At 50.5% G+C, this 26833-nt stretch overlaps 1 protein-coding gene across 1 annotated transcript; it reads right to left on the bottom strand.

Moving 5' to 3' along the window:
- SNTA1 (syntrophin alpha 1) lies at window positions 1-26469 on the bottom strand. Its single transcript, XM_029220635.1, has 8 exons — window positions 25884-26469; window positions 22524-22709; window positions 7612-7816; window positions 4272-4479; window positions 3992-4122; window positions 1602-1798; window positions 703-890; window positions 1-618 (listed from the first exon to the last, which is right to left on the bottom strand). Exons 1-8 carry the CDS (start codon window positions 26191-26193, stop codon window positions 526-528), a joined length of 1518 nt encoding a protein of 505 aa, XP_029076468.1. The 5' UTR covers window positions 26194-26469; the 3' UTR covers window positions 1-525.
- Window positions 26470-26833: the final 364 nt, after the last annotated feature.

The raw sequence follows: 26833 nt of genomic DNA, 5'->3' as shown, positions 1-26833 counted from the left end.
CCAGGCTGCCTATGTACTCACAGGCTGTTTATTTATCCGAGACTAAGGATGAGAGAGAGGGGATGAAGAGAAAAACCAGATGCCTCAAGGTGGTAGAGCTGATGGGAGAAATGAACAGAAAGGCTCCTCCTCTTTCTCTTGACACAGACCCCAGGGAACTCCAGCTTCAGATGGGGCCTCTGGGGACAGTTCAGGGGCCCCTGGGAGGCCTGGCAGTTGTCAGCTAGGGTCAAGATCCCCAGAGGGGCAGGTCCCGGGCTCGGAATGGCTTCTGCGTACACAAAATATCTCTCCACAAAAGGCACTGGTGTGGGTGGGGGGAGCAGCAGGGAGGCTACCACATCACTGGCAGGATCCACTGTGTCCTGAGTCTGGGTCCCAGCCTCTCTCAGGGGCTGGGTCTCTGCCTCCTTGTTCCTTTCCTCTCCCTTCCCTCAGCCCAGTGGTAAGCAGGCAATCGGCGGAGGGCCAGGTCAGGCCATGTGGTGGACACCCCCTCTTCAGGGCTAATGCATCTGACGACCTCTAGGCTAAGAGCCCCAGACGGGTGACTTTGGCCGAGAGGAAGGAGTGGATGATGAAGACCATTGTTTTGGGGCATGAATGCAGGTCCAGCTGCTGCAGGGTGGACGGAGAGAAGGGTCAGGAGCCCCATCCAGCCTGGGCCCCCGGACAGCATCACCCCCCAGCCCCTCCACTCACAATCTCTCCTTCAGCGCCCCCGAAGTCCAGGAAAAGGAGACTGGCACCATCGTCAGAGGACATCTGCAGCTTCTCAAAGGGTTGTCGGAGCAGCACAACTTGGGCCGCACCTGGCTCAGCCGCCCACAGCGTGAAGCCTTTGTCAATATGCACAGAGAGGCTGCAGGGACGGCCGTTCCATGTGCAGGCTGTGGGGAGGGTGTGGGCATGGGCACAGCGACACCTCAGAGACCGCAAGCCCTACCTCCAATCCCCACTGGCAGCTCCAAAAGCGGAACTTGAATGCCACTGGAGGTGGGAGGCTCACTGTCAATGCCATTTGTACACCCACCCTGTATAGAGTCACCCACGCTCTGAAATACAGAAGGATGAGCAGGCAGAAAACCTATACCCCACTTCCAGTCCCACTGCCAGCAGCCAAGGTGGAAAGGGGGAGCTTCAACTCTGCTTTGGACAGGAGGCCCACTCCCTATAAAGGCATCAGCAGACCCACCAAGCATGGCCTTTGGAGACCTTAGAGGCCTGTAGACTTGCCCAGTTAAATGTGAGTTTCAGATAAGCGATGGATCATTTGGACATACTTAGACCAAAACATTATTTGTTGTTTTACCTGAAATTCAAATCTAAGTGAGTGTCCTGTATTTTTTCTGGCAACCCTACTCCAAGTGCCATCTCTCATATCCTCACCAGCAGAGTCACAAAGCCGGCACAAGAAAACCCCTGGGAAAAGAGTCTCACTACCTACCAGGGCACCTGCACATCCAAAACAGAGGGCCCTCAGAGACCCCAAATCCCACTCTCTCTCCCCCTCCTGAAGCACCCTAAAGAAGGAATCTTGAATGCCCCTGGGGATAAGAGGTTTGTTACCAGAAAGGCACTCCCAGATCCACCCAGCCCACCTGTCGACACCTCCTGCACACCCTCAGCAGCCCGGTGACAGCCATCCACCAGCTGGCGGGTCCAGGCAGCCAGCTCCTGCGGTGACTCCACGCTGAACAGGTGAGTGTCCACACCGTGGCGCGTACCCGTGCGCAGGGCAAAAGAGAGCTCTGCATCGTAGGACAAGGAGCCCTTGGAGGGGCCTGAGTGCACCAGCCTGGGGGCAGGGGGCAGAGGGCTAAGCATGAGGCCTCAGGCAGCAGGGAGGTAGTTCTGGGCCACGAGGGTGGTTACCTGGGAAGGGACCCTGCGACTCCTTTACCACCTAATGTGGGGACAGGACTTCCAGACAGCCACTGATTGACTCACAGGAGACCATCTCCTGCCACCCGTCCCCTTGCCCCCTCGGCTCCAACCGTTCTGGTGTCTTCAGACACGCCAAGCATACTCCTGCCTCAGCATCTCTGCGGTTCCCTCTGCCGAGCACACGCTTCCCTGATTATCTGCATTGCTCTCTCCCTTACTTCCTTCAGACCTTTGCTCAAGTGCCATCTCCTCTGAGAAGGCTTCCCTGACCTCTCTGTCTAAAATGGCACCCCTCCCTATCACTCACTAGCCTTACTTTTCTTTATGGTACCAGAAGTTATAATTACTTTTCACTGTTTTGGTTGGCTTTTGTCTTTTTCTCCAGAATATCATCTAGGGTACAAATTTTTGTCTAATTGTTCGCCACTATATTCCCAGCAACTAAAACAATGCCTGACATATAGTAGGTGCTCAGTAAACATTTGTGACCTGAATTAATGAATCACTTAATTAGGCAGGCAATTCATGACCTGCTTATCCCTGGTAGGCAGCAGGCTCCTGACACGTACGCCAGAGCCCAGCCCAGAGTGAGGAGACATGGACAACAAGGGCCGAGACCCCGCAGCTTGACTCTCACTTGTTGTGTAACCTTGGGCAGTTCAATGCCCCTCTCCGGGCAGCAGACCCCAGAGTTCTGTCCCTTAGCCCTCTTTGCTCCTCACTCCACATACTTTCTCTCGTAGCTTCATTCCCCCTTGGAGCTGCTTCTGATACCCAGTCCCCTACTTTGCAGCCCTAAACTACAGACCCACAAGTCTCCAAGTTTCCTACCCAAGCTCCCTACCTGTCCCTCGCACACTCTGGACTCAACTCAGTGTCTTGCTCTGACCTCCTCCCTTTGCACTCCCACCCCCAGTCCCACTGCTCCCCCAGACACAAGCTCCAAACCTCCCATTCATCCATTCATCCGGACACCTCCCTCACCCTCCCCATCTGTTGAGTACTAAGCCTGGTTAATTTTACTACCCATGTGTTTTCCAATGCAAATGCGGCCTTTCTTCTCCATCTGCTGCCTCCACCCACCTCCACCAGCTCTCCTGCATGACTGCTCCCACCCACCCACCCCCAGCGTATTTTCCAGGTGGCAGCAACATGGATTCTTTTAAAACACAACCCAGGGCTTCCCTGGTGGCGCAGGGGTTGGGAGTCCGCCTGCCGATGCAGGGGACACGGGTTCATGCCCCGGTCCGGGAGGATCCCATGTGCCGCGGAGCGGCTGGGCCCGTGAGCCATGGCCGCTGAGCCTGCGCGTCCAGAGCCTGTGCCCCGCAACGGGAGAGACCACAAGGGTGAGAGGCCCGCATACCGCAGAAAAAAAAAAAAAAAAAAACCACAACCCAAAGAGCCACCTCACTCCCAGGCTCAAACTCTTCAACTCTGCCCCAGCTCTTAAGATAAGGCTAACATTCCTTAACCAGCCAATAGAGGCTCCGCAAGATCAGGCCCTGCCAACTCCCTGCCTCTCCATTTCCTGCAGAGAGTCTACAAACTGATTATAGCACACTCACAGCTCCATGAACGTGCAAGAGCCCTTCATGCCTCTGTACCGTTGACTATGTTGTTCCCTCTGTGTGAGATGCTTTTCCAGCCTTTCTTAAATAGCAAACTTCTACTCATCTGTCAAAGTCCAGCTCAAATGTCACCTTCTGCCCGAAGACTTCCCCCACCAGGCCAGGTAGAGTTAAGTGGTTCCTACAACTCTGCATCCTAAAGTCTGTTCCCGGGTCAGTCTCCCCTGCCAGGCTGGGGACTCCCTGAGGGCGGAGCCTCTGGGGGCTCTCTGTCTCCTGAACCACACAGCACAAGGTTGGGCAGAGTAGGCATCAATGAATGAGTGACTGGTGGGACCTCATATCCTTCTGTTCCAAGCCCCCATTTTACAGATGAGGAAACCAGGGCCCAGACAAGGCAGAGACTCGCTTCAGGCCACCTGGGGAATAACTCAGGGCAGGATAGGGCTGGAATCCCCAGCTTCTGAGGTCCATCTAGAGCATCACTCCCCAAGCTCTGGGTGGGACACACAGTCCTGCCTGTCCGCAGATACCTGGTGGTGATGAGCGGGGCAGTACGGGCCGGCCGGCTCAGGGCCTCACGGGTCTGGGGGAGACAGCAGTAGAGGAGCAGCTCCTTTTCGGTCAGCAGGGCCAAGGTGGGTGCTGTGCCCCCACTGGGCAGCTGCAGGGGGCAAGGCAGCAGTGAGGAGGGACGGAGAGGGGAGAGGTCAGAGGGCCAGGGAGGGGTGAGGCAGTGAGGGGCAATGGGATTTGGGTCAGCGCCAGGACAAGGGAAGAGTGGGGAGGATAGGTCCCGGGCCCTGCAGGCACCTGCTCAGTCAGCCAGCCGATCTGCTTGATGTCCTGGCTCCCGGCTGTGCTGGTGGCTGACAGCAGCGCCTGCAGCTCGTCCTTGACCCAGGGCATCAGAGCGTTGACCTGGGCTTGGATGGCAGCTGCCCACGACCTGGCGCTAGCCTCATCCTTAGCCCTCAGGAAGAAGGTGTCCCGGCCATCTGCTGAACAGATCTCCAGATACCTGCAGGCACAAATGAGGTGGAGGGGAGGGCCCGTCCACTGGGCTGCAGGTACCCAACCCTGAAATCTGGCCCAGGAAACCCCATCTACCACAAAACCAGAAGAAACCACAGGGGATGTCCATGACAGAATCAGGAGCGACACTCGCTGCAGGGCTCCAGCCACAGTTGTTGGAGCCTCATGGGGCTTATCTACCTTATCTCAGGATAAGAGACTATCTCACACACACACACATAGGCATATACACACAAACACACACACTCAAACATGTGTGACGGGGACCAAAATTATCACTGTGTGAGGATTCATGATTTTGCCCTGTCCTCCTGGTTTCTAAGGAGAAGGACTGTCTTGCTGGGCCATCTCCCAGGTTCTCCTTTGTGGTACAGAACCAAAGTAACGCACTGAAGGGGTAGGGGTGTGGACACAGCAACTGAAGAGGCTTGGTAGCCTGAGATGGTCTACATAAAAAGAGGTGGGGGGCAGGGAACTTCCCTAGCAGTCTGATGCTTAGGACTCCGTGCTTCCAATGCAGGGGGCACGAGTTCGATCCCTGGTTGGGGAACTAAGATCCGCGGTGTGGAAAAAAAAAAAAAAAAAAAGAGCTGGGGAATGGAGAAGGGAAAAGGGCAGGGAGATAAAAAGCCACACAAGTAAGTGTGGGGGAAAGGTTTCAGGGAGGTACAAGAGGAGTTAGTGACAGGGAGAGGACTTTCAAATGTTCTGTGGGGCATTAAAGATTCACTCCCCTTTGGCTTTTCTGTAAACAGTAAGTGGGTCAGAAACTGGAGAACGGCTCACACACATCCATTCCAATGCCCTCCACCTCTGCCTTCCTCCACTACAGAGCTCCCTTGCAGCTAGCCCTGGCCATCGACCCAGTTCTGACCGATGAGAGAGAGAAGGCTCTGGGGAGGGCGTCCCTTCCCAAATGAAAGGTAAAGCGTTCCCAGCTGTGGTAGTTAGTTTCCAAAGGTGGCCTCCACCAAATTCATCCCTCCCTGTACACACGGTGCACCTCTCTCATCAAGAGGTGAAGCTTCTTTCTCCTCTACTTGGCCTTGTGACTTGGTTTGACAAATAAAATGTGGCAGAAGTGCCATTCCGGCATTCCCAAGCCATCATGAAATCCAACTAGCCCGAGGCCACCCACCCTGAGAAGAACAAGCCAGCCATATAGAAAGGTCATACTGAAAGAGGAATGCTTAGCCAGCCTCTAGCTGTTCCAGCCACCCCAGCTGGCACGTGGGTGAAACAGCCATCTTGGACTTCCATGCCCAGCAGATACCACATAGAACAGAACTGGCCGGCTGATCCAGCCCAGATTACAGAATTGTGAAAATAATAAACTGTTATCTTCTAAGCCACTAAATTTTTGGATGGCTTGTTATGCAGCAACAGAACAAAATACCAGGAGAAAAGTTCCTTTGTCCTTTGCTTTCTTCCTGTCTGGAATATGGACACATGCTTGGAGATGCAGCCACCATCCTGCTTCCAGGAAGAAGAAAATCCACAATAAAGATGGCAGAAGGGGAATTCCCTGGCAGTCCAGTGGTTAGGACTCCGCACGGTCACTGCCAAGGGCATGGGTTCAATCCCTGGTCGGGGAATTAGAATCCCACAAGCCATGTCGTGCGGCCGAAAAAAAAATTTTTTTAATAAAAATAAAAAAAGGAAGCTGGAAGCCTGATGCCTTGAGGGCATCCTTGAGCAGCAACAGCAGCCTAAACAGCTGACCGCTGGACTTCTTTTTAAACATGTGGAAAAATTAACTCTTCATTTATTAAGCCATTTCGTGCTGGGGTTTCTGATACTTGCAGCCCAATGTAATCCTAACACTAAGTAAAAGTTTGAAATATTTTTCATTACATTTTGGTTACCAGATTGTGTTCCTTTGACTGGGATATTGTGCTGATATGGAAACCCAGTTATATTCAAGTTACACATACGTACACAAATCAGGCACATGTACATACATGAGTATACACATACAAATATTAACACAAACACACACAAACACATATGCACAAATCTACACCCCTGCCCGTGCAAATGCTCACATATACCCACAAATGCTTGTATTTAAATGCCATCTACATGTAGACACACATAGAAATATAGGTACACACATGCTTCAGGTGATGTCTGGGATCCACAATTAACCTAAAGTTCTATGAGTCTCAGGAAGGACTGACACCACCTCACCTTCACCCAACACAAGGCCCCTTTAGTGGAGCACCTGTAAGTGACCTGTGAATCACTAGTTCTTGCCTCATGGGGGCAGGCTGGGGCTGGGGCAACAAGCAGGGCCAGGAGATACGGATGCTGAACATTAATCAGCCCTTCAGGGCAATGCTAGGTCCTCAGCTGTAACTAGGACCCACAGCACAAGCCTTTTATGCCCAAGCCATATGCACACCACCCCAGTACTGCACACCGCGTTTAATCAACATAGACTGCATTCACCACCATCATCACTCAAGCCCCTGAAGCTTCTGAAGCAGAGAGGGCTACCTGGAAATGAGGCAAGCTCCATTCCTTCCAGGTTGTGTGATCTTGGGCAGGTTACTTTCTCTGTCCTCATCTACAAAATGGGGGTGAAATAATAGGACTTTGCCTGTAGGGTTGCTGTGACAGTTAAGTTGTGCGTGATAAACACTCAGTAATGTTGGCTGGTATCAATCTTATCATCGGTGTTAAAGGCTGCGCAGATGTGAGGAATGGTAACTTTCCACGGCCCTGACACAAACGTTACCAGACATCTCAGAACCTCAGCAGAGTTAGAAGAGACTTGAGGGGATCACTGAGTCCGATATCCTTGTTTCACAAAGGGGAATCTAAAGGTTAGTGAGGAAAAGGGACTAGTTCAAGGAGAACCAAGACTGGAATCCAGGGCTCCTTGGCAGACCAAGTTCCTCCTCAGATGTGAACTGCCCAGAGGGAGAAGAGAGAAGCAAAGCACACTATCATCCCCATAACTTCACCCTTGCATCCATTCAACAAACATTTCTTAAGCACCTACTATGTCTGTGCATCGTGCTTGTCACTTTGCAACACAAGGGAATCTTTCCTTTGGCCCCACTACCTAACACGAGGGCATGTCTGTCTGAGTTGCCCCCTACGCCAGGCTTACCTGGTCTCCGGGTCAGTGGGGGTGCACCTCCTCGAGACATATGCCATCTTCAAGGACATGTGTTTGGCATCATGGAGGTCCCGGGGTGGGAGGCCAGGGGAGGAAGGCTGCCGCTGAAGGGGTGAGGCAGGAGGCGAGTCCCAGCCAACCGAGGTCCCACTGGCAGAGTTCTTGAAATATGGTGAGACCTCTTTCATGTACTTGACTGGTTAGGGGAGAGGTCAGCAGTTACCACTGTGACATGGGCTCCCACGTAGCACACATCACAATTGTCACTAATTCATTAAAAGTTTAATTTATGTCCACTATCACTATCCTCCTCTAGGCTAAAGTCTCGGACAGGGAAGCATGGTAGAAAATTCTGGATGCATGCCACCATCCATTCTCTCACTTTTCCCTTGGTTTATAGACACATGGCCACTTGGAAGAAAGACTACATTTCCCAGCCTCCTTTGCAGCTAGGTGTGGCCACATAACTAAGTTCTAACCACTTAAGTTTAAGGGTTTAGAGCTTCAGGATGGCTGCTTAAAGGGAATGGGCAACAGCTGCAGCAAGGCAGTGAGAGAGCACTGGGAGACAGAAGATGTGATTGCTCTGCCGCTGTCCCATTGTTTGCCTCTATCTCTTCAGTCTTCTCATCTGCAAAAAGGAGGGGCTGCATGAGATAGTCCTATGATGGAGGCTGCTAATTTTCCTCCAAGATAGTCATAAACTTCCATCTTAAGACTTCATTTTCTAGGTTCCCTTGCAGCTATAAGTGCCCATTTGACCAAGTCTGGCCAATAGGATGACAGCAGAAGAGATGTGCACAGCTACCAAGTTCTGCCCATTAAAGAAAGGGGCACGCCCTGGTCTGGGAAGATCCTACGTGCCGCGGAGCAACTAAGCCCGTGTGCCACAACTACTGAGCCCATGTGCTGCAACTACTGAAGCCCACACGCCTAGAGCCCGTGCTCCGCAACAAGAGAAGCCACCGCGATGAGAAGCCCATGCACCCCAACGAAGAGTAGCCCCCGCTCGCCACAACTAGAGAAAGCCTGCGCGAAGCAGCAAAGACCCAGTGCAGCCAAAAATAAATAAATAAATAAATTTAAAAGAAAAAAGAAAGGGGCACGCCCTTCCTTTCCCTGTCTTTTCCCTTGACAGGTTGAGCTGGCTAGAACACAGACTGGTGGGGCACCACCTTGACCAGGAGAACATGAGCCACACTCTAAAAGGCTGACTAACAAACAGAAATAAATGGATGCTGAGACTTTGGACTGCCATGTCAGGCTTGAACTGTTACATAAGAAAGCAAGGAGCCTCTATTATATATAAGCCATAGTATTTTATGGGGATCTGGTTACAGCAGCACGACTTGTACCCTAACCAATATGATGTCTAGAGGCCCTCTCAGCTCTGACCAGTCATCACTGAGTGAGTATAGTGGACTCCTTCTAGGATAGCATTGTCCAACAGAGACAATGATTTCTATGATTATGAAAACGTTCTCTGTATACACTGTCCAGCACAGTAGCCACTAGCCACATGTAGCTATTGAGTACTTGAAATGTGGCTGGTACAAAATTCAGAGGAACTGAACTTTTTATTCAGTTCCTCTGCCCAAATGACCCATAAAGTCATGTTCTGATATGTGATCCTGCTCTCCTGGCTATGCTAGCTGGACCAGGGGTCAACCCCTTACCCACACTAGGTTACCCAAATTGAGACTGTTGAGAGATCCTACACTAATGTCTTGAGCACACTTGAAAGCTATAGGGGCAACCACCTTCTGCAGTGAGGACAGAGAAGAGAGAGCTAATTTGTAGGGAGAGAAAATCAGTGGAGATGCATGTTGAGAGACAGAGGGAAAGCCCTGCCAGGCATCTGCTAATGTTCTGGTTTCTGATACTCCTCATTTAGAAAGTCAGACTGCCATTCCAACAGGAGTTATGATATTTGCAACCGAAAGATTCTTGATTGGGGCCTGGATTCCATGCCTTTTGACAAAAGGAAGATGTCAGTAACAAAGGGCAGCTAGAAGTGAAAGGCAACATGATGACAGGGTTGATCTGAGAAGAGCTTGGTGGGAGAAGAGTTTCAGAGACAAGTCAGTTTTCTTGAGCACCTAATATGTGCCAGGTGTTAGACTGGCTCTAGGTAGGACTGGGATGGTAAACATGTGACACTTGAGCTACCACTTGTTTATCCCTTGCTCAAGGAAGCCATCACAAATCAATCATAGTGTTCTATGGCAGCCATAACCAATCAATTAAAGCTAACTGATAATAAAACATTTTGGCATTCTTATTCTATCAGTTAGTTGAGTTTGGCTGCAAATAATAGAATATATGATAACAGTGCCTTAAGCAATAAAGATATTTATGATTTCATGTAACAAGAAGTCTAGAGGAAGGCAATTTCAGGATTGGTTCAGTGGCTCAGTGACATTGGATCCTGGATAGGCCTCTCTGCCATTGGATCTCTGCCATTCTCTGGCCTTCCCCTCATGACCACAGGATGGTTGCAACAGGCTCAAGCTAATCATTCCTTACATGACAAAACCCAAAGCAAGAAGGGAGGAGGCAGGCAGAAAAAGGGCTGTCTCCTCACATCTCCCTCCTATCAGAGAGGTAAATATTTCCATGAAGCCTTATATCTCATTGGCCTGACTGGGCTGCATGCCAACTTCTAGCAAATCATTAGTACGAGTGAATAGTCATGATTTATTTAGACCAATCACAATTCAGCCTCTAGGGCTGAGCATATTCCCACCCAATTAAAGCTCTGGTAGCATGGAAGAAGGGGAAATGGTTGGAAGACAGACAACCAGTAGTGTCTGCCACATCTGTCCCAGCATCTGGACTGTTCCCAATTCTGATGAGCAGCAGTCTCCTATCTCTAAAAATGAGCTGCTAGAAGGACAGTGTGTACGTCAAAGTGGTTAAAAGTCTTGCCCGAGCACTGGTCTCTCTTCTCCCCTCTGCTGCCCTACTGAATAGTACCTATGCCTGCTAGCCCTTGGGCAGCCTCTCTTCCTCTCCTCTCAGCCACCTCTACTCCCATGGCCATCTGGCTTGCTAGCCACCTGATGTCTGCAGTCAAGGCCCAGTCAGTATGCTCTGCCTGTGAGCGGACAGACCAGGAAGGGGTGGGGAAGCAGTTCTTGGCCCAGCTCCCTGGAAGAACCACATAAGAAGCTATTTCTGTTGCAGGAGACTGACCCTGAGGCTCAGATAGGATCCAAGGCAAACAGGGGTGAAAGTGAGAGGGAGTTACAAGCCCTATTGGGGTTGGAAGAGAAGTTACATTGAAAACAAGAGCAGATTTTTTTGAGAGAACTAAGCCTAGGTCTGAAGATTGGGAACTAAGACTAAAAATGACTCATCTTCACCATTACAGCAATGACTTACCCCAGGATTATGTCTCAAGGGGCAACAGAGGTGGGACACATCACAGCCTACCTGACAGCCAAACCATTCCCCTACTTTTTTTTCTCCTTGCTAACAGAACCCAGAGCCCAAAAGGCTGGGCTTCTCCCCAGCCCAGGGGGAAAATCTTGACTGGTCAAAGCAAATCATGATCATTCCATCCCTCTTGCTTGTGATTAGCTTAGAAAGGAACAGGTGATACAATTCTGTCCAATGAGCTGTGAGGGAAAATATACTCCCTTCCCTTCCTCTTTAGCCTTTAGAAGTTGCTGGGAGGGGGTAGTTGGTCCTAAACCGATGATAGTCACTTTGACCCCAGGATTGGGGTCCACACACTGAGGATGGTGAATCCTTAAATTAATCCACCCTGGAGCCATGCTGACTTTATGTATTCTGGAAGAAAACGTATTTTCTTCAACGTTTAAACCTCTTTGAATTGGGTTCCTGTTACTTGCAGACAAAAGCATCCTAACTAATACAGCACCCACCCATTCCCCCGACTCCGACTCAGGCTGCAACTGATATATCTCCCTACTACAATTAACTACGTCCCTCCCCTGCTCAAAGCCATGCTCTGGCTCCCTGCACTCTTCACCCAACTGCAAGGCTCTCCAGGACCTGAGTCCTGCCTACCTTGCTGACTTTACCTCCTGCCACATCCCCAATCTCGCTCTCTAATCCAATTATACTGACCTCCTCAGAGCTCTCAGAAGCTGTAGGAGCTTCCAAATGCCTTTAAAAATGCAGTTCTCCCTGCACAGAATGCCCTTAGCACATGGTTTGGAGACAGGCACTCTAGGATTTGAATTCCAGCTCTGTCTAGCTATGTGATCATGGACGAGGTAATTCACCTCTCTGGCCCTCAATCTGCATAATGATGTCTACCTCAGAGAGACGTTATAATTAAATAAGATGATATAAAACATATGACACAGGTTCCGCCCACACTTAGAACTCTGCTGTGATTTTGTGTGTTGGGGCTGTCTCTCGCACCAAACTGGGAGCTCCTAGAAGACAGAAACCGGGCTTGATTCGAACCCAGAGTCAGTGGTCTGTGAATGGAGAAATGAACGCCAGGGCACGACAGGTTCGTTCAGCAGGCGGGAGAAGGTGCCACAGCCCAGAAGGTCCTGGCTCAGCTCAGACATCGCCTCTCTAGGAAACCTTCCCAGATACCCGCTCTGGAACCTCCACGCCCACCACCTCCGCAGTCCCCTAGACCCCACTTCCCTATGTGTCCATGTGGGAGTCCGTGTTCTCCTCCAGGCTGGGAGCACTGTGAAGGCAGGGACCCTGACTGACTCGTGTCTGTACCCCCCAGAATCCAGCAGGGATCTCCAATGCTACGTGCTCAGCAAATGAATATTTGTCACCTTTGAAGCCAGAGAAACTACCAGAGGCCCTGCTCACCCAGGCCATCCCAGAAGTGGGTCCTCCTTCTCCTCTCCCACAGGAACATGCTATAGATGGACAGCATACCAGCTGGTGTCTGAAACACGGCTTGTATTTCACCAACCAATCAGCCTGTCCCAGAGTGGGGGTGGGGTGCTGGGGCCCCCAGAGTGTGGCCATAAATAGCCCAGCTCTGAGGCCTCCTCCCTGCTCTGATTTCTGCCTGAGTCACCCAGCCAGGCAGGGCGGGGCTGCCCAAAGGCAGTGTCCTAGAGAGCTGAGGGCAGGACCATGACCCTGTGGCCAGCATTCTTGAGACCCCAAGGATAGACCCAACTGGTGTCCACACCCTCCCCACCCAAACCTCTGGCCCAGGAGCCTGGTAAAGCAGATACGTGGGCCCTTCCTCCTCAGGAAAGTTGAAACAGACACAGGACACCCTGCCCCTTCCAGAGGCCCCGACTGCCAGCTCTGCCAAGGAGAGAAGCCAGCCCTGACCCCAAGGAGCCAGGAATAGATTCCACTAGAAATGCAAGGAACAGAGGCAAGGCAGGACCATTTGCCTGGCCCAGGACAATTGGGAGGGAACATATGTGTTGCAGAGAGAAGGGGATACATCTGTTCTGGCTCAACACAGTATCCCCAGTACTTATCCCAGTGCTCAATAAATGTTTATGACTGAATGTCTTGGCTTTGAGTCTTGGCTAAAGCCTGTCCCCTAAGCTCAAGCTGTTCCTTGTCTGTTCAGTGGGTGCTCATTTACTTGCCCCTGCCTGAAATTACATGATCTATCCATTTGCTTACTAGTCTACAGCCTCTCTCCTCTAACCAAAATGTCAGTTCCATGAAGGCAGGGACATGTTTCCTTGCTTTTTAGGGTATCTCCAGCATCAAGAATAGTACCTGACATATACCAGGTAATCAGTAAATAAGAAATGTGTTAAATAAATGAATATTGACAAGCCTGGGGCTTCTCAGGATGGAGACAACATTGAATTGGGCTCTAGAGTGAGGCAGGCTTGGGTTTAACTTCCTTGCTCTGTGACCATGGACAAGTGACTTGACTTCTGTGAGCCTCTACATCTTCATCTTTATAATGGGAGTAAAATATATCTATCTCCTAACATACTGAGATTCAATACTTGTAAAGCACTTTGTCCTGCCTGGCATAGAATAGGTCTTCAATAAATAGCAGTGTGGTTATTATTTCTGCTACTATTCTTAGTATGACAGTATAAGGGGATGAGCACAGGATGTCATGACAGACAGACAGACAGACAAAGATTTCAATCCAGGCCCTGACGCTTACTCTCCGGCCTTGGCAAGTCCCACAGTCTCTCTGAGCCTCAGTTTGCTTGCCTATATAATTGGCACTGATATGCCAGCTTTCTGAGTAAGGCATTGTGAGGATTCAAGTCCAAGCTGCCCACCTGCCCACCCAGGATGCTGAGGAGAGGACTTGGCATTCCAATGGGCTCTGGATGATCTTTGAGGTCCTGCTGGTCCAGCAAGGCTGGACTATACATAGTTCCCAGCCACTGGCAGGCCTTGCAGCAGAGCTGCCTGGATTGCCACACTCTGGGGCATAAAATCTGACCTTCCACACCCTTGTACAGTATAGGGGGCACCATCTATCAAGATCCTAAAGGCACATGAACACTTTGAACTTGCAATACGCTTTGCAGGAATCCCCTTCAGATAAACGTTCACAGGTGCATAGAGGGGTCATGGCATCATTGTCTATGGCACAAGAGGCTAGGAGCAACTTGAATCCCATGAATAGGGGTTGCTAAATACAAGAAGTGAGCTCGGGACTTCCCTGGCGGTCCAGTGGTTGAAAATCTGCCTTCCATGCAGGGCATGCGGGTTCGATCCCTGCTGGGGGAACTAAGATCTCACACGCCGTGGGGAAACTAAGCCCACGCGCCATCTCACAACTAGAGAGAAGCCCATGAGCTGCAACAAAAGATCCTGCATGCCAACGAAGATCCTGCGTGCTGCAACTAAGACCCAGTACAGCCAAATAAATTATTTTTATTTTTATTTTTAAAAGTTGAGTTCCTGGCAGACCACTCAGTCCTGTTCACAGCTACATCCCCAGTGCCTTACATCGAGTCTTGGCATAGAGCAAGGGCTCAATAAATATTTGTGAGACGAATGTCTGAATCCCAATAATGGGATATTATGCAACCATTTAAGAGAATGAGGACTTCCCTGGTGGCACAGTGGTTAAGTAAGAATCCGCCTGCCAATGCATGGGACACGGGTTCGAGCCCTGGTCCGGGAAGATCCCATATGCCACAGAGCAACTAAGTCTGTGCACCACAACTACTGAGCCTGCACTCTAGAGCCCACAAGCCACAACTACTGAGCCTGCGTGCTGCAATTACTGAAGCCCACGCACCTAGAGCCCATGCTCCGCAACAAGAGAAGCCACCACAATGAGAAGCCCGCGTACTGCAACGAAGAGTAGCCCCCGCTAGCCGCAACTAGAGAAAGTCCGCACGCAGCAACAAAGACCCAAACACAGCCAAAAATAAATAAATAAATTTATTTTTAAAAATAATAATAAAGAGAATGAAACAGAGCTACATGTGCTGAGTTGGAAAGAGGTCCTCAACTTGTTCAACGATAAAAACAAATATGGAAACCTTTCTCTGGAAGTGTGTGAAAATATTAGCCATGGGTATGAGAAGATAATTGCTTTACACTCTCCTGTTTGTTTGTTTTTTTAATTAAGGATATATTACTTTTCACATTTTTTTTAAACTCTATTTTTCAAAAATATACCATCAGGGTCTAGGGAAGGGGCGGCAGGTGCCATGTTGGGCCACAAAGGTGGCAAGAAGCCCCTGAAGGCAATTCAAGCAGAAACAGAAGAAGGAGCAGAAGAAACTTGAGGAGCTAAAAGCGAAGCCCCGGGGAAAGCCCCCTGACCACAGGTGGAATTAAGATATCTGGTAGGGACTTGCCTGGTGGTCAGTGATAAAGACTCCGTCTTACAATGCAGAGGACACGGGTTCAATCCCTGGTCAGGGAACTAAGATCCCACATGCCGCGGGGCAACTAAGCCTGCGCGTCACAACTACTGAGCTCGCACAGAGAGCTGCAAACTACAGAGCCCATGTGCCCTGGAGCCCGCGCACCACAACTAGAGAGAAGCCCGCGTGCCACAACAAAAGATCCCACATGCCTCAACGAAGATCCCGCATGCCGCAACTAAGACCCGATGCAGCCAAAAATAAAATTAAATAAATAAATAAGTAATAAATAAATCTGCAAAAAAAGGAAATCTGGCAAAAAGTAATCTACTCCTTGTGTCTGAGGCAATGATGATCATTAATTCCATTCCTGTTTAAACATCTGGATTCTCTGCCATAACATCTGTTGCCACCTATAGCTAGAATGAAGTGTTGTCTTGGAACATACTGTACATTTAAGAATAAACTTTTGTTAAAAACAAAAAAAAGGGCTTCCCTGGTGGTGCAGTGGTTGAGAGTCCGCCTGCTGATGCAGGGGACGCGGGTTCGTGCCCCAGTCCGGGAGGATCCCACATGCCACGGAGCGGCTGGGCCCGTGAGCCATGGCCGCTGAGCCTGCGCGTCCGGAGCCTGTGCTCCACAACGGGAGAGGCCACAACAGTGAGAGGCCCGCGTACCGCAAAAAAAAAAAAAAAAATCCGCCTGCCAAGAGCAGGGGACACGGGTTTGAACCCTGGTCGGGGAAGATCCCACATGCCGCGGACCAACTAAGCCCCTGCGCCACAACTACTGAAGCCTGCGTGCCTGGAGCCCGTGCTCCACAAGAGAAACCACCGCAATGAGAAACCCGTGCACTGCAACGAAGAGCAGCCCCCACTCGCCGCAACTAGAGAAAGCCCGTGTGCAACAAGGAAGACCCAACGCAGCCAAAAAATAAATTAATAATAAATAAATTAATTTTTTTTAAAAAATTTAAGAATATGGGTTTTGACATCTGACAGATCTGACCTCAAATTCCATCTCTGCCCCTGTGTGACCTCGGGCAAAAGCTTCACCTCTCTGAGTTTCAGTGTTCTCATCTGTAGAATGGAATGAATAATGTACCTTGAATCATAAGGGTGGTTTTTTTGGTTGTTGTTTTGTTTTTTCCGGTACGCGGGCCTCTCACTGTTGTGGCCTCTCCCGTTGCGGAGTACAGGCTCCGGACGCGCAGGTTCAACAGCCATGGCTCACGGGCCCAGCCGCTCCGCGGCATGTGGGATCTTCCCGGACCAGGGCACGAACCCGCGTCCCCTGCATCGGCAGGCGGACTCTCAACCACTGCGCCACCAGGGAAGCCCATAAGGGTGGTTTTGAGGATGCAACGAGAAAGCATATGGAAGGCACCTAGCACAGTATCCAGCACACTGTAGGTGCTCATTAAACAGCAGACATACCATCACTATCATTAACATTCTTATCATTATCATTATAATTTCCACCACCACCACCAGCAGCCAAGCTCACATAGCTAATCAAGGCCAAAACCTGCCTCCAGAGCCCCACAAGCATTTTAATCAAAGATCCAGGGAACAGGCCAGGACTGAATTAAGCCAAGTTTTGTCTGTGGGGACTCACATGGCCCTAAGCCGTATGGGTGTGCAGCCAAATTAATGTTTTCTTGAGAACAATGATTAGAACAACAGGTCTTTGCAGCCATGGGAGGACTGGACGGGGGCTCCATTCATGCCTCTGTTCCCAGGACACAGGTCCCTCAGGCACCTCTCAGGCACAGCATCACTCGGCTAAGCTACATGGAGTGGCCTCAAATTAGCTGCATCCATTAATAACATCCCACTTTTGACAGTGGTGATGTATTAAGCCAAATTTCAGGCAGGACACTTGGCAGTGTCCATCTCCCAGGCAATGAGCTGGCAGGGGCCTGGCCTTGGAGTTCTGAGGACTCACAGTGGAAACTCTCAGGGGTCAGTCAAGCCCAGCTTGAGCCTTAAGCCCCATCTTAAACATTTAGGAAAGTGAACTGCAACTGAGGAGGTTAAAGGCAAAGTAGAAACGGTCAGGGATGTCCCCTGGGTGATCATTCCCCCCAAACTCACCAACATCTAATGTGTGCTGGGCTTGGTGCCAGGCTTGGGGCTCTGAGGCAAACTACACATGACTCCTGCCTGCAGAGACCTTCAGGTTTACTGGAGAAAACAAAAATGCTGCTGCTGATGTGATGACGACAAAGGTTGACATTTATCAAACGCTTACTGTGTGGAATTGTGCCATAAACCTCAAATGCATTGTCTCATCCTTATAAATAGCAAATAAAATAAATGAGTGCCTACTTATGCACACTGGTCCCGGCATGTTACATGCATTATTTTTTTATGTTGCAAACAACTATGAGAGGTAGGTATTATCCAAGGCAGAGTCAATAGTGGCCTCTGCAATCAGACAGACCTAGTTTTGAATTCTGAGTCAGCCAATTTATTAGTTGTATGTCTTGAAGAAAGTTATTTATTCTTAACAAATCTTGGTGACTTTGTCTGTAAAACAGGGATTATAGCAATTCCTACTATTCTCTGTGTCTTTTATGTACATGCTACTCTACACCTGTATCTTTTTTTTTTTAATAAATTTATTTATTTTTGGCTGCGTTGGGTCTTCGTTGCTGTGCGTGGGCTTTCTCTAGTTGCGTTGCTGTGCGTGGGCTTCTCATTGCGGTGGCTTCTCCTGTTGTGGAGCACCGGCTCCAGGCGTGCGGGCTCAGTAGTTGTGGCTCACGGGCTTAGTTGCTCCGTGGCATGTGGGATCTTCCCAGACCAGGGCTCGAACCTGTGTCCCCTGCACTGGCATGCAGATTCTTAACCACTGCACCACCAGGGAAGTCCCATGCCTGTATCTTTTAAAAGCCTGATCTTTGTGTGGGGTGAACCTTCTCTACTTTGTACAAAGTACTAAAATTGGCTTTATTCATTTTTGTCCTTTAGTATTATTTTTTAATGCATCACAGGCTCCCTGTTACCTGTGTCTTGTCAGCCTCACTGCAGGTGGAGGGAGGGGAGGCATTTGGCTGTCCCTCCCTTTTCCCCCAGGCCTGATCTCCAAGGGCCCAGGCTGGCCCTGCTTCCAGATCCTTGCACACAATGGGCCTCTCTAAGCAGCAGACAGGGGCGTGTTGGCTGTCAGCTTGGGCCCAGACTCTGGTCACAAATACATCGCTATAGCTGAGAATAGGCTCAAGACACTTGTGCAAACTCCTGCCCTCAGAGAGGAAAAGGTCTAGAAGGCAGGCTGGGGTTGCTGATACCCAGCTGAGCCCCTGACTTAGGCCAGGGAAGTAGGGTTCTGGCTGGCAACAGCAGTTTGCTAGTGACATCTTTTCTTCTAGGATGTTCTCAGGAAGCTCTGTACCCAACAAGCCCCAGACCTCAGGAAAGATGCCCAGCTGCCCTGCCAAGTTCACATCCAAAGGACAGGCCATGGGCCCTTGGAGGTGGTCTTAGAAGTGGGATGAGGCCAGGGAAGTTCTGAACAATGTGACCAGTGATTGGGTGCTTGGGAGGATCCTAAGCCCAGAGAGGCTTCCAGGAGCTCTGGCTCCAGACTGGGGCAGCTGCCCAGTCTCCACAAACTCCCCCAAATCTCAAGGACCAGTCACAACCCAGCATCCTAGATCCCTCATGTCCTCCAGGCTTTTCAGATCACCCGTGCGATTCAAAGAGTCTTGATGCCAGTGCTCGCCCCCACTGGGTAGAATTACCTCCTACAAGCCTGCTGGAGAGCAGCTCAGACAGAGATTTCAACTAAGAAAAAACTGGGAAAAAACTAACATGAAGGCTACAACCTCGAGACTCCTCTTTTTTTTCAAACCTGCTTGGGTCAAACCACCACCATCGCCCTCCTGTTTGTGGCCCCAGCCTCTTTGTTGCCATTCTGCATCTACAGTTGCCTCCCTCCAAACCAGGTTGATGCTGTAAAGCCCAGAGCTGACCATGTGAGCCTCTGCTGAAAACCCTATAACCGCTCTGTTTCCCTCCAAATTCCTTTAGTCTGGCACTCAAGGCCCTGCAGAATCTGTCAGTCTGAATAGCCCTCTCTTTCTCCACTCCCTTCCTCACCCCTAGGCTCAGATAAAGCTGAATTACTTCCCAGGCAACTCCCCAGGTAAGTCAAGTCATTTCACCCCTTCGTGGTTTTGCTCACACAGCTCCCCTTCCCGGAATGCCCTTTCGCCACCCCATACCCACATCTGCTTATCGTTCATAAAGTGCCAGCATCCCCTCCTCCAGGAAGTCTTTCCTGACCACCTGCCTCCTCCAATCCCTGCGCAGACCCCATCTCAGCACCTGTGACAGGATGGTGATCTGGTAGGTTTGCTCAGCTATCTGCCCCACGAGACTGAGAGTCCCCATGAAACCACTGAGTAGAGCAGTATAAAGGGAGGAGGAGAGAAAGAGAAAGCAGGAGAGGGCTGTCATCCAAAAGGGAGGAAAAATACCAGAAGATTATAAACAACTTTATGCTGAGAAATTTGACAAGTTAGATGAAATGGACAAATTCCTTGCAAGACATAAACTACCAAGAAAAGAGAAAAAAACAGATCATCTAAATTGCCTTATTAAAGACATTAAAATCGGGAATTCCCTGGCAGTCCAGTGGTTAGGACTCCGCACTTTCACTGCAGGGGTCCAGGGTTCGATCCCTGGTAGGGGAACTAAGATCCCACATGCTGCGCAGTGTGGCAGAACAAACAAACAAAAAAACCTTTCTATAAAAGTAGCTTCCCTGGAGAATGCTACCAAACATTTAAGGAGGAAATAATACCAATTCTATATAAGTGCTATGGGACAGGAGGGGAGTCACTAACATTTATAGAGTGCCTACCTTGTGCCAAATCCTATGCTGGGCAAGAGGCAGGCCAGGCTCCATCCAGCAGCCTGGGGCAGCGTTTGCCAAGGAAAGCTCTTGCCCTATGAAAAGTCTTAGAGAACATAAGTGCTGGAAATCCTCAGTCCTGGGATGTTACACATGGTATTTCTCTTCCCTACTCTATGTGCAACAGACATTGCTAATCAATTCCAGCTCCTTTCTGCTGAGTCCAGATAAGACCTCCCAATCTTTCCAAATATGGAACTCTCAGTAGCCACCAAGGAAGCTAACACTCAAAATGAAAGCTGTTGGTCATCTCTGATCTAGCTTAACCCCAACAGATATGAAAACTGAGCCCCAGAGAAGACGAGGGTCTTGCCTAAGGCCAGATTAATTACAGAGCAGACAGGATTTTAGACGCTGATTTTTAAATAGTTTGTGTGGAGAAGACAGTGTTCATATTTTGTCTCCCCCACTCACTGGTGGGCTCCTTCAGGAAGGGCCGGGTCTGCTTTAGCTTCTGACCCAATGCTCTGCAAATCAGGTACATAGTAGGTTTCTGGAAATGCTTCTTGGCTTTAGTGAGGAAGGAATGGAGTAAATGAGGTAGAAGGCTTGGGTATTAGCCCCGAAACCAGGAGATGCTTCAAACGTCTAACACTCAGAGATGCTACCCTCTCAGAATGATCCACACTGAGAAGGCAGATAGAGACATTTTTTACCTAAAGATGAGGAGGTGAAGGGGACCTTGGCGTGGATCAGAAATGTGTCTACAGTAGAAATTATACCATCCATGGACTAAACTTTCAAACAGCAGAGACTAAAAGAGCTTTTCAAGTCAACCAAAATATGACATTTTGATGAATTTCAACTGTTTAAACTGCATTACTGGCTATAAATATCAGAGTGATGAGGCATATGGGAGGGAAAGTCTCCTATATCCATATCATTAATGTGTGATCTTATTATTTAATTTTGCTGTTAAAATATGATTGATATACTTAAGCTTTTAGGGACTAATACTGCAGAGTCAGCTTTCAGTATATATTTTTAAAATGCAACAGTAGCATTTAAATAGACACACAGTACATTTAAATAGATAATAAAATGTAAAAATAAAATAAAACAAAACAATAGAGAATTTAGGTCAAGAATGCCAAAGATCACCCAGGGATCCAGAGCCTGTTTGTCTCTGTGGCCTCTTGTAGACCTCTTTGGGGACACAAAGGCAACCTATCAGGATCTGGGCCTGGGGCTCAGCTCCGCAGCTTCACCGGCCATGGCATTCTCCATCAGCCCCCGCCACCTCCGTGTGCCTGTTCTGGGCCAGGAGCCAAAGACACATTCTTCAGGCCCCCATGGCTTCCGGAACTGAGTGGAGTTTTTTTGGGGGTTTGGTTTTTGGGTTTTTTTAACATCTTTATTGGAGTATAATTGCTTTACAATGTTGTGTTACTTTCTGCTGTATAACAGTGAATCAGCTATATGTATACATATAATCCCCATATCCCCTCCCTCTTGCATCTCCCTCCTACCCTCCCCATCCCACAGAGTGGAGTTTGATGAAAGGGCTGAGCAGAGCAGAAACCTCCTGACAGAGCTGGCAAAAGGCAGAAGTGGGACCACCCCAGCAAGAGACTGTAACAACCTATGGGAAACTGAGGCCCGGAGAAAGCCAAGGTCTCATCTAAGACCACACAGTGACGGGATAGTGGAGGGGAGACACCAAGTCCCCCCCGCCCAAAAATAATACTCCTCTCTGAGCCTAGCTGGAAGTATTTGATGTCCTGCTACATAAAGGCCAAGTCCCCTCCCAAAGCAAGATGGGTCTCAGGGTTTTAGGAGAACTCAGAGTTGAGAGCTCCCCTGACTCCTCAGGAAAGAATCTTAGCCGCCCCTTTGCCAGTCCCCGCCCTTCTCTTCCCCTGAGTCACTCACTGGGTGGCAGATCCTGCCTGCCATGGACCTTTTGTCCTACTTCCACAACCCAGTAAGGCAGAAGTTACATCCCTGCCCGACAGATGAGGAAAGTAAGGCTCAGGGGAATGAGGTGACTCGTCCAAGGTCACAGACCTAGGGAGTGGGAGAGAGGAAATGAAAGCCAGGTCAGCCTGGCTCTGGGCCAGCTCTGCTGCCACCGCCCTTGCTGTCTCAAGGTGGATCCCCAAGTTCTGTTTCTGTTTTCAACCCTGCCCACCTCCCAGCCCACACTGCATGAGGCCTGGGGAAGGTAGGGAAGAACTGAACACCCCTGGGGTCCCCAATGCTTACCCTCAAGCACCACCTCTTTGCCTGTCTTCTTTAGGACTTGCACCGCCTCATCATGGGTGGCAGAGGAAAGGTCTTCCCCATTCACGGACAGGATGGCATCCCCTACAAAGAGGGCCTCCGTCTGGTCGGCTGCCAGGCCCTTGAAGATCTTGGAAATGAGAATAGGCATATTGTTCTCTCGGCCCCCTGCACAAGCACGGAAAGAGGAAGAAACTGAGGCAGACACTCCAACACTTGCGAGTCACATCGAGGCAAAATTATTTCTGAAGGTCTCTCACCATGTCCAAACCAGTGCTGGGAAATGGGGAGTGGAGAGTAAAGAGAATCTCAGAAAAGAGCCTTAGAATTTAGGACACTAATAACACTTGCAAGTCATTTTCTAGATTTATAATATTATAATGGATCTTTTGGTTAAATGCTTTGGGTGTTCACCAGTGTTTGAGTAACTTACAAGGTGCTTCAGAAACTTTTTTCTTATTTTATTTTGGATTTTAAGCAATTTTCCCAAAATGGGGGAACCCACTGATAGCCTCTAATCAAGAATAAAGATAGAGGGCTTCCCTGGTGGTGCAGTGGTTGACAGTCCGCCTGCCAAGGCAGGGGACACGGGTTCGTGCCCGGTCCGGGAAGATCCCACATGCCATGGAGCGGCTGGGCCTGTGAGCCATGGCCGCTGAGCCTGCGTGTCCGGAGCCTGTGCTCCGCAATGGGAGAGGCCACAACAGTGAGAGGCCCGCGTACCACAAAAAAAAAAAAAAAAAAAAGAATAAAGATAGAAGTCAGCTATTGCTATGGCCACGAAGGATCTCTTTAGCAATCAGAAAGCTTTACAACCTAGGATCCAGGCTAGAAACCAAGGCCTTAGAGTCTAGAGATTTCAAAAGCCTATCTGGGGACTTCCCTGGTGGTGCAGTGGTTAAGAATCTGCCTGCCAATGCAGCGGACATGAGTTTGAGCCCTGGTCCGGGAAGATCCCACATGCCGCAGAGTAACTAAGCCCGCGTGTCACAACTACTGAGCCTGCAAGCCACAACTACTGAGCCCACGCGCCACAACTACTGAACGCCTAGAGCCCGTGCTCCACAACAAGAGAAGCCACGGCAATGAGAAGCCCACGCACCACAACAAGGAGTAGCCCCTGCTCACCACAACTAGAGGAAGCCCGTGCACAGCAACAAAGACCCAACGCAGCCAAAAAAAAAACTAATACATTTTACCACATGGCTTTATTTCTAAATTCTTGAATGTCCTTTTAAAATCAGAAACAGTAATAACAGTAATAACACCATGCTAAATGCTTTCAATCTTGTCTCGCTGCATCTCCACAACACCCCAGTCACACAGGCATGCTCAGATTCCTACTGGGAAAATTGAAGTGTGGAGAGAAGCCCCTTGCCCAAGGTCACCCAGCTGGTTAGTGGCAAAGCCAGTATTTGAACCTAGGTCTCCTGGCTCCAGAACCAACACTCTTAACTCTATGGTAGACTGCAAGGCCCTCAGGTATCACACTAGTGCTCCATCCTCAAAGATGAGGAACAAGTGGCCCAGGTCATAATTCCAATGTCACCCAACAAACTGGTGGCAGAAGTAGGACTGGAATGCCTCTCCAGACCCCCACACAGGCCCAACAGTTTGTTCATTGCACCACACAGAGCGTGAGACCTAGGAAAGGAAGGAGTTTCTATTTATATCTATCTGCCCTCTTCTGCCTGAAATTAGGGACTTCAGTTCAGTTTGAATCCATGATTATTCTTGGATGCCTGGGCTGGGCTGGACCCTAAAGGAAAGGTCAACGTCGCAACAGGAGCCCAGTCTCCATACATGAAGAACTGAATGGAGCTGGTATTCCCCTGACATCTCTAAAAAGTACCCCTACTCCCACCTGGAAGTATGATGCTAGGAGGTAACTTTATGTGACCTTGGGAAGTCCCCCTCCTCTCCAAGACTCAGTTTGTCCATCTGCAAAATGGAACTCTGTATGAACTCTAAGTTCCTTCCTGTTTTAACACACTGAGTGTACAGTTTCTGGATTGATCTGTTGCCCTATCCCATGCCGGAGTTTGAAGGCAAAACTGGTGCCCACTCCCTGGCTTTCCCATTTTCCCTTTTTAGATCCCTTTGGTTGGCTGCATGGAAGTTTGCCCTTCCAAGGGGAAGAACCGACTCCTCTGGACACTCTCTAGGGGCCTCATAACTGAGGTTCAAATTCCAGCTCTGTCGCTTACTGACTGTGTGATCCTGGGAAAACCATTTTACTTTTCTGAGTCTCAGTTTCTTCACCTACTAAATGAGGATTATGCTTCCTACCTTTTAGTACTTGTTGCCAGGATGAAGTGGATCATGAGCCTAGAGTACTGGGCACAGCACTTGGCACACAGTGGTGGCCAAGTCACCACCATCCCCACCCCTTCAGGAAGGAATGGTGAACCCAACAGCTGGGGTGTGCAGTTTTTTTAGCACGAGGTTACTTTGGGAGTCTCTCGTGACCTCTATTCTTCCTCTCATCTAACAGCCATAATTCTCCAGGCGCCTACTATGTGTTGGCAGGGTGAGTACTTTGGACTCCTGTTTTCATAGAAACATCCCAATTCTACCATTACCCTCATTATATAGTTGAGGAAACTGAGGTCCAGAGATGGGAAATGACTTGTCTAAGTTCACACAGCTGATTCTCGACTTCAGTCTGGGTTGCCCCCTAAAGAAAGCTGTCAGTACTGGGGGCTGAGAGCCCATCTCAATCCTTTGGAAGGTGGAAATGGTCAGATCAGGAAACTCAAACCCAGCTGTTAGGGCTCTTCACCTAGGTCCACAGCCTTTCTAGGTCCTCAGATTTCTAGGTCCTTTCTGGCCCCCTGTCTGTGAGCCCAGCCCAGCTGGCGCCTCCAGCTAGTCTCCAATCTCCCCACCAGCCATGCTTCCTACTCCAGGCCTTACTCCTCCCTCCCACCTCGGTTGTGTCTTGAAGACTTCCCCTCCCTGCCCTAGTAGCACCCCAGGCCTCAGTCTCCTTTCTCCATCCTTTGCTCTCCTGGGGTCCCTGTTGTTCTTGATCGCCATGCAACCCTAGACTAGGCAACCAGTCTCAGATCTCTTTGCCTCCACACAGAACTCCCCACTCACGTGTCCTTGGTGAGTCCCCAACGCCCTCCACACCTGTGCCTTCTGACTGAGACCTCAAAGCCCTCTCCGACCTTGGTGCTCCTGGTGCTCTCGGTTCCCTCTGTCCTCTCAGACGCCCTTACCCCCAGACAGAAGCCATCCAACTCCATGTCCTCAATACGCTGCCAGCCCCCGCGACCTCTGCGCCCTCGGCGGTCCCACAGACACCACGACCCGTGCCCTCGGTGGCCCCGCGCCCACCTTTAATGCTGATACCCAGCCCGCCGGCGTCGGCCTTGCGCACCGTCACGCGGCGCCGCTGGAGCAGCAGCGCCTCCGGCAGCGGCGGGGACTTGGCGCCCGGTTCGGCGGCGCCGTTCAGCTGCGCGGGCTCCGGCTCGCGCTGGGCACCGGGCTCCGGGCCGGGCTCGCCATCGGCGGGGCTCACGGTCAGCGCGTCCTCCTCTAGACTGAGCAGCACCCGCTGCCACCGGTCGCCTCCAATCCCCGAGCCCGCCCCGGCGCGCAGTTCCAGCAGCCCGGTGCGCGGGGCACGCCTGCCTGACGCCATCTTCGCCTCCGAGCCCCCGGGCCGCCGCGCTCGCCCTGTCCCGCAGTGCCCGGCCCGCTCCAACCCAGCGCCTAGGGCGGAGGGCAGGCGGAGCCCGGCTGGGCCAGCCGCCACCCTACCACTGGTCTCTGGGGGTGGAGCCTCGAGGGGCGGGGCTATCTGTGGGTGTGGCTAACGGTTAGTGGCGTGGCCACAGTCAAGCTAGAGAGGGGCAGGGGCGGGGTCCAAGAGCCGAAGGATATGCTGTGGGACTACATGGGGGTGGGGTCATAAGGGTGTCCGGGCGGGGCCACGAGTTAAAGCAGCCAGCGGGTGAAGTGGGATGGAGAGGGCCATTAGGGGGCGGAACTTCGTGTCAGCGGCTGGACCCTAAGACCCTGTGGAGGAGACTGCACCCGGCATGGCCGTGGAGGGCCGGCGCCGTAGCTCGCCCACTTGGGAGCACAAGAAAAAGAGACAGAACCGTGGATTCTGGTGCGAGGCTTTGGGCGTTGGGGTGGGCTGCACATGGCGGAGCGCTGGACTCCAGGAACAGAGCTTGAGTTTAAGAGGTAGACACGAGCTGCGAGGGACTTCGCAGGCAGGTTGCTAGTGGAGGAGATTTGAGGGAGCTGGTTTCCCACTGTGGGGCTGGAGCTTT

Source organism: Monodon monoceros, unplaced genomic scaffold, assembly GCF_005190385.1.
Source record: "Monodon monoceros isolate NGI ecotype Baffin Bay Population unplaced genomic scaffold, NGI_Narwhal_1 Super_Scaffold_13, whole genome shotgun sequence".
NCBI classification, from domain to species: Eukaryota; Metazoa; Chordata; class Mammalia; order Artiodactyla; family Monodontidae; genus Monodon; species Monodon monoceros.
The sequence above is the reverse complement of the archived record's forward strand: the minus strand, read 5'-3'. Positions and strand labels throughout refer to the sequence as shown.

Bases quoted from the DNA above. Each gene is read 5' to 3' on its own strand.
- SNTA1 (XM_029220635.1), bottom strand. From the start codon at position 26,193: ATGGCGTCAGGCAGGCGTGCCCCGCGCACCGGGCTGCTGGAACTGCGC. The intron at 7,817-22,523 runs GTAAGCATTGGG...TCCCCTAACCAG, and splicing joins CAAAGAGGTGGTGCTTGAGG to TCAAGTACATGAAAGAGGTC. The intron at 891-1,601 runs GTGGGCTGGGTG...CCCTCCCCACAG, and splicing joins TGTGCAGGAGGTGTCGACAG to CCTGCACATGGAACGGCCGT.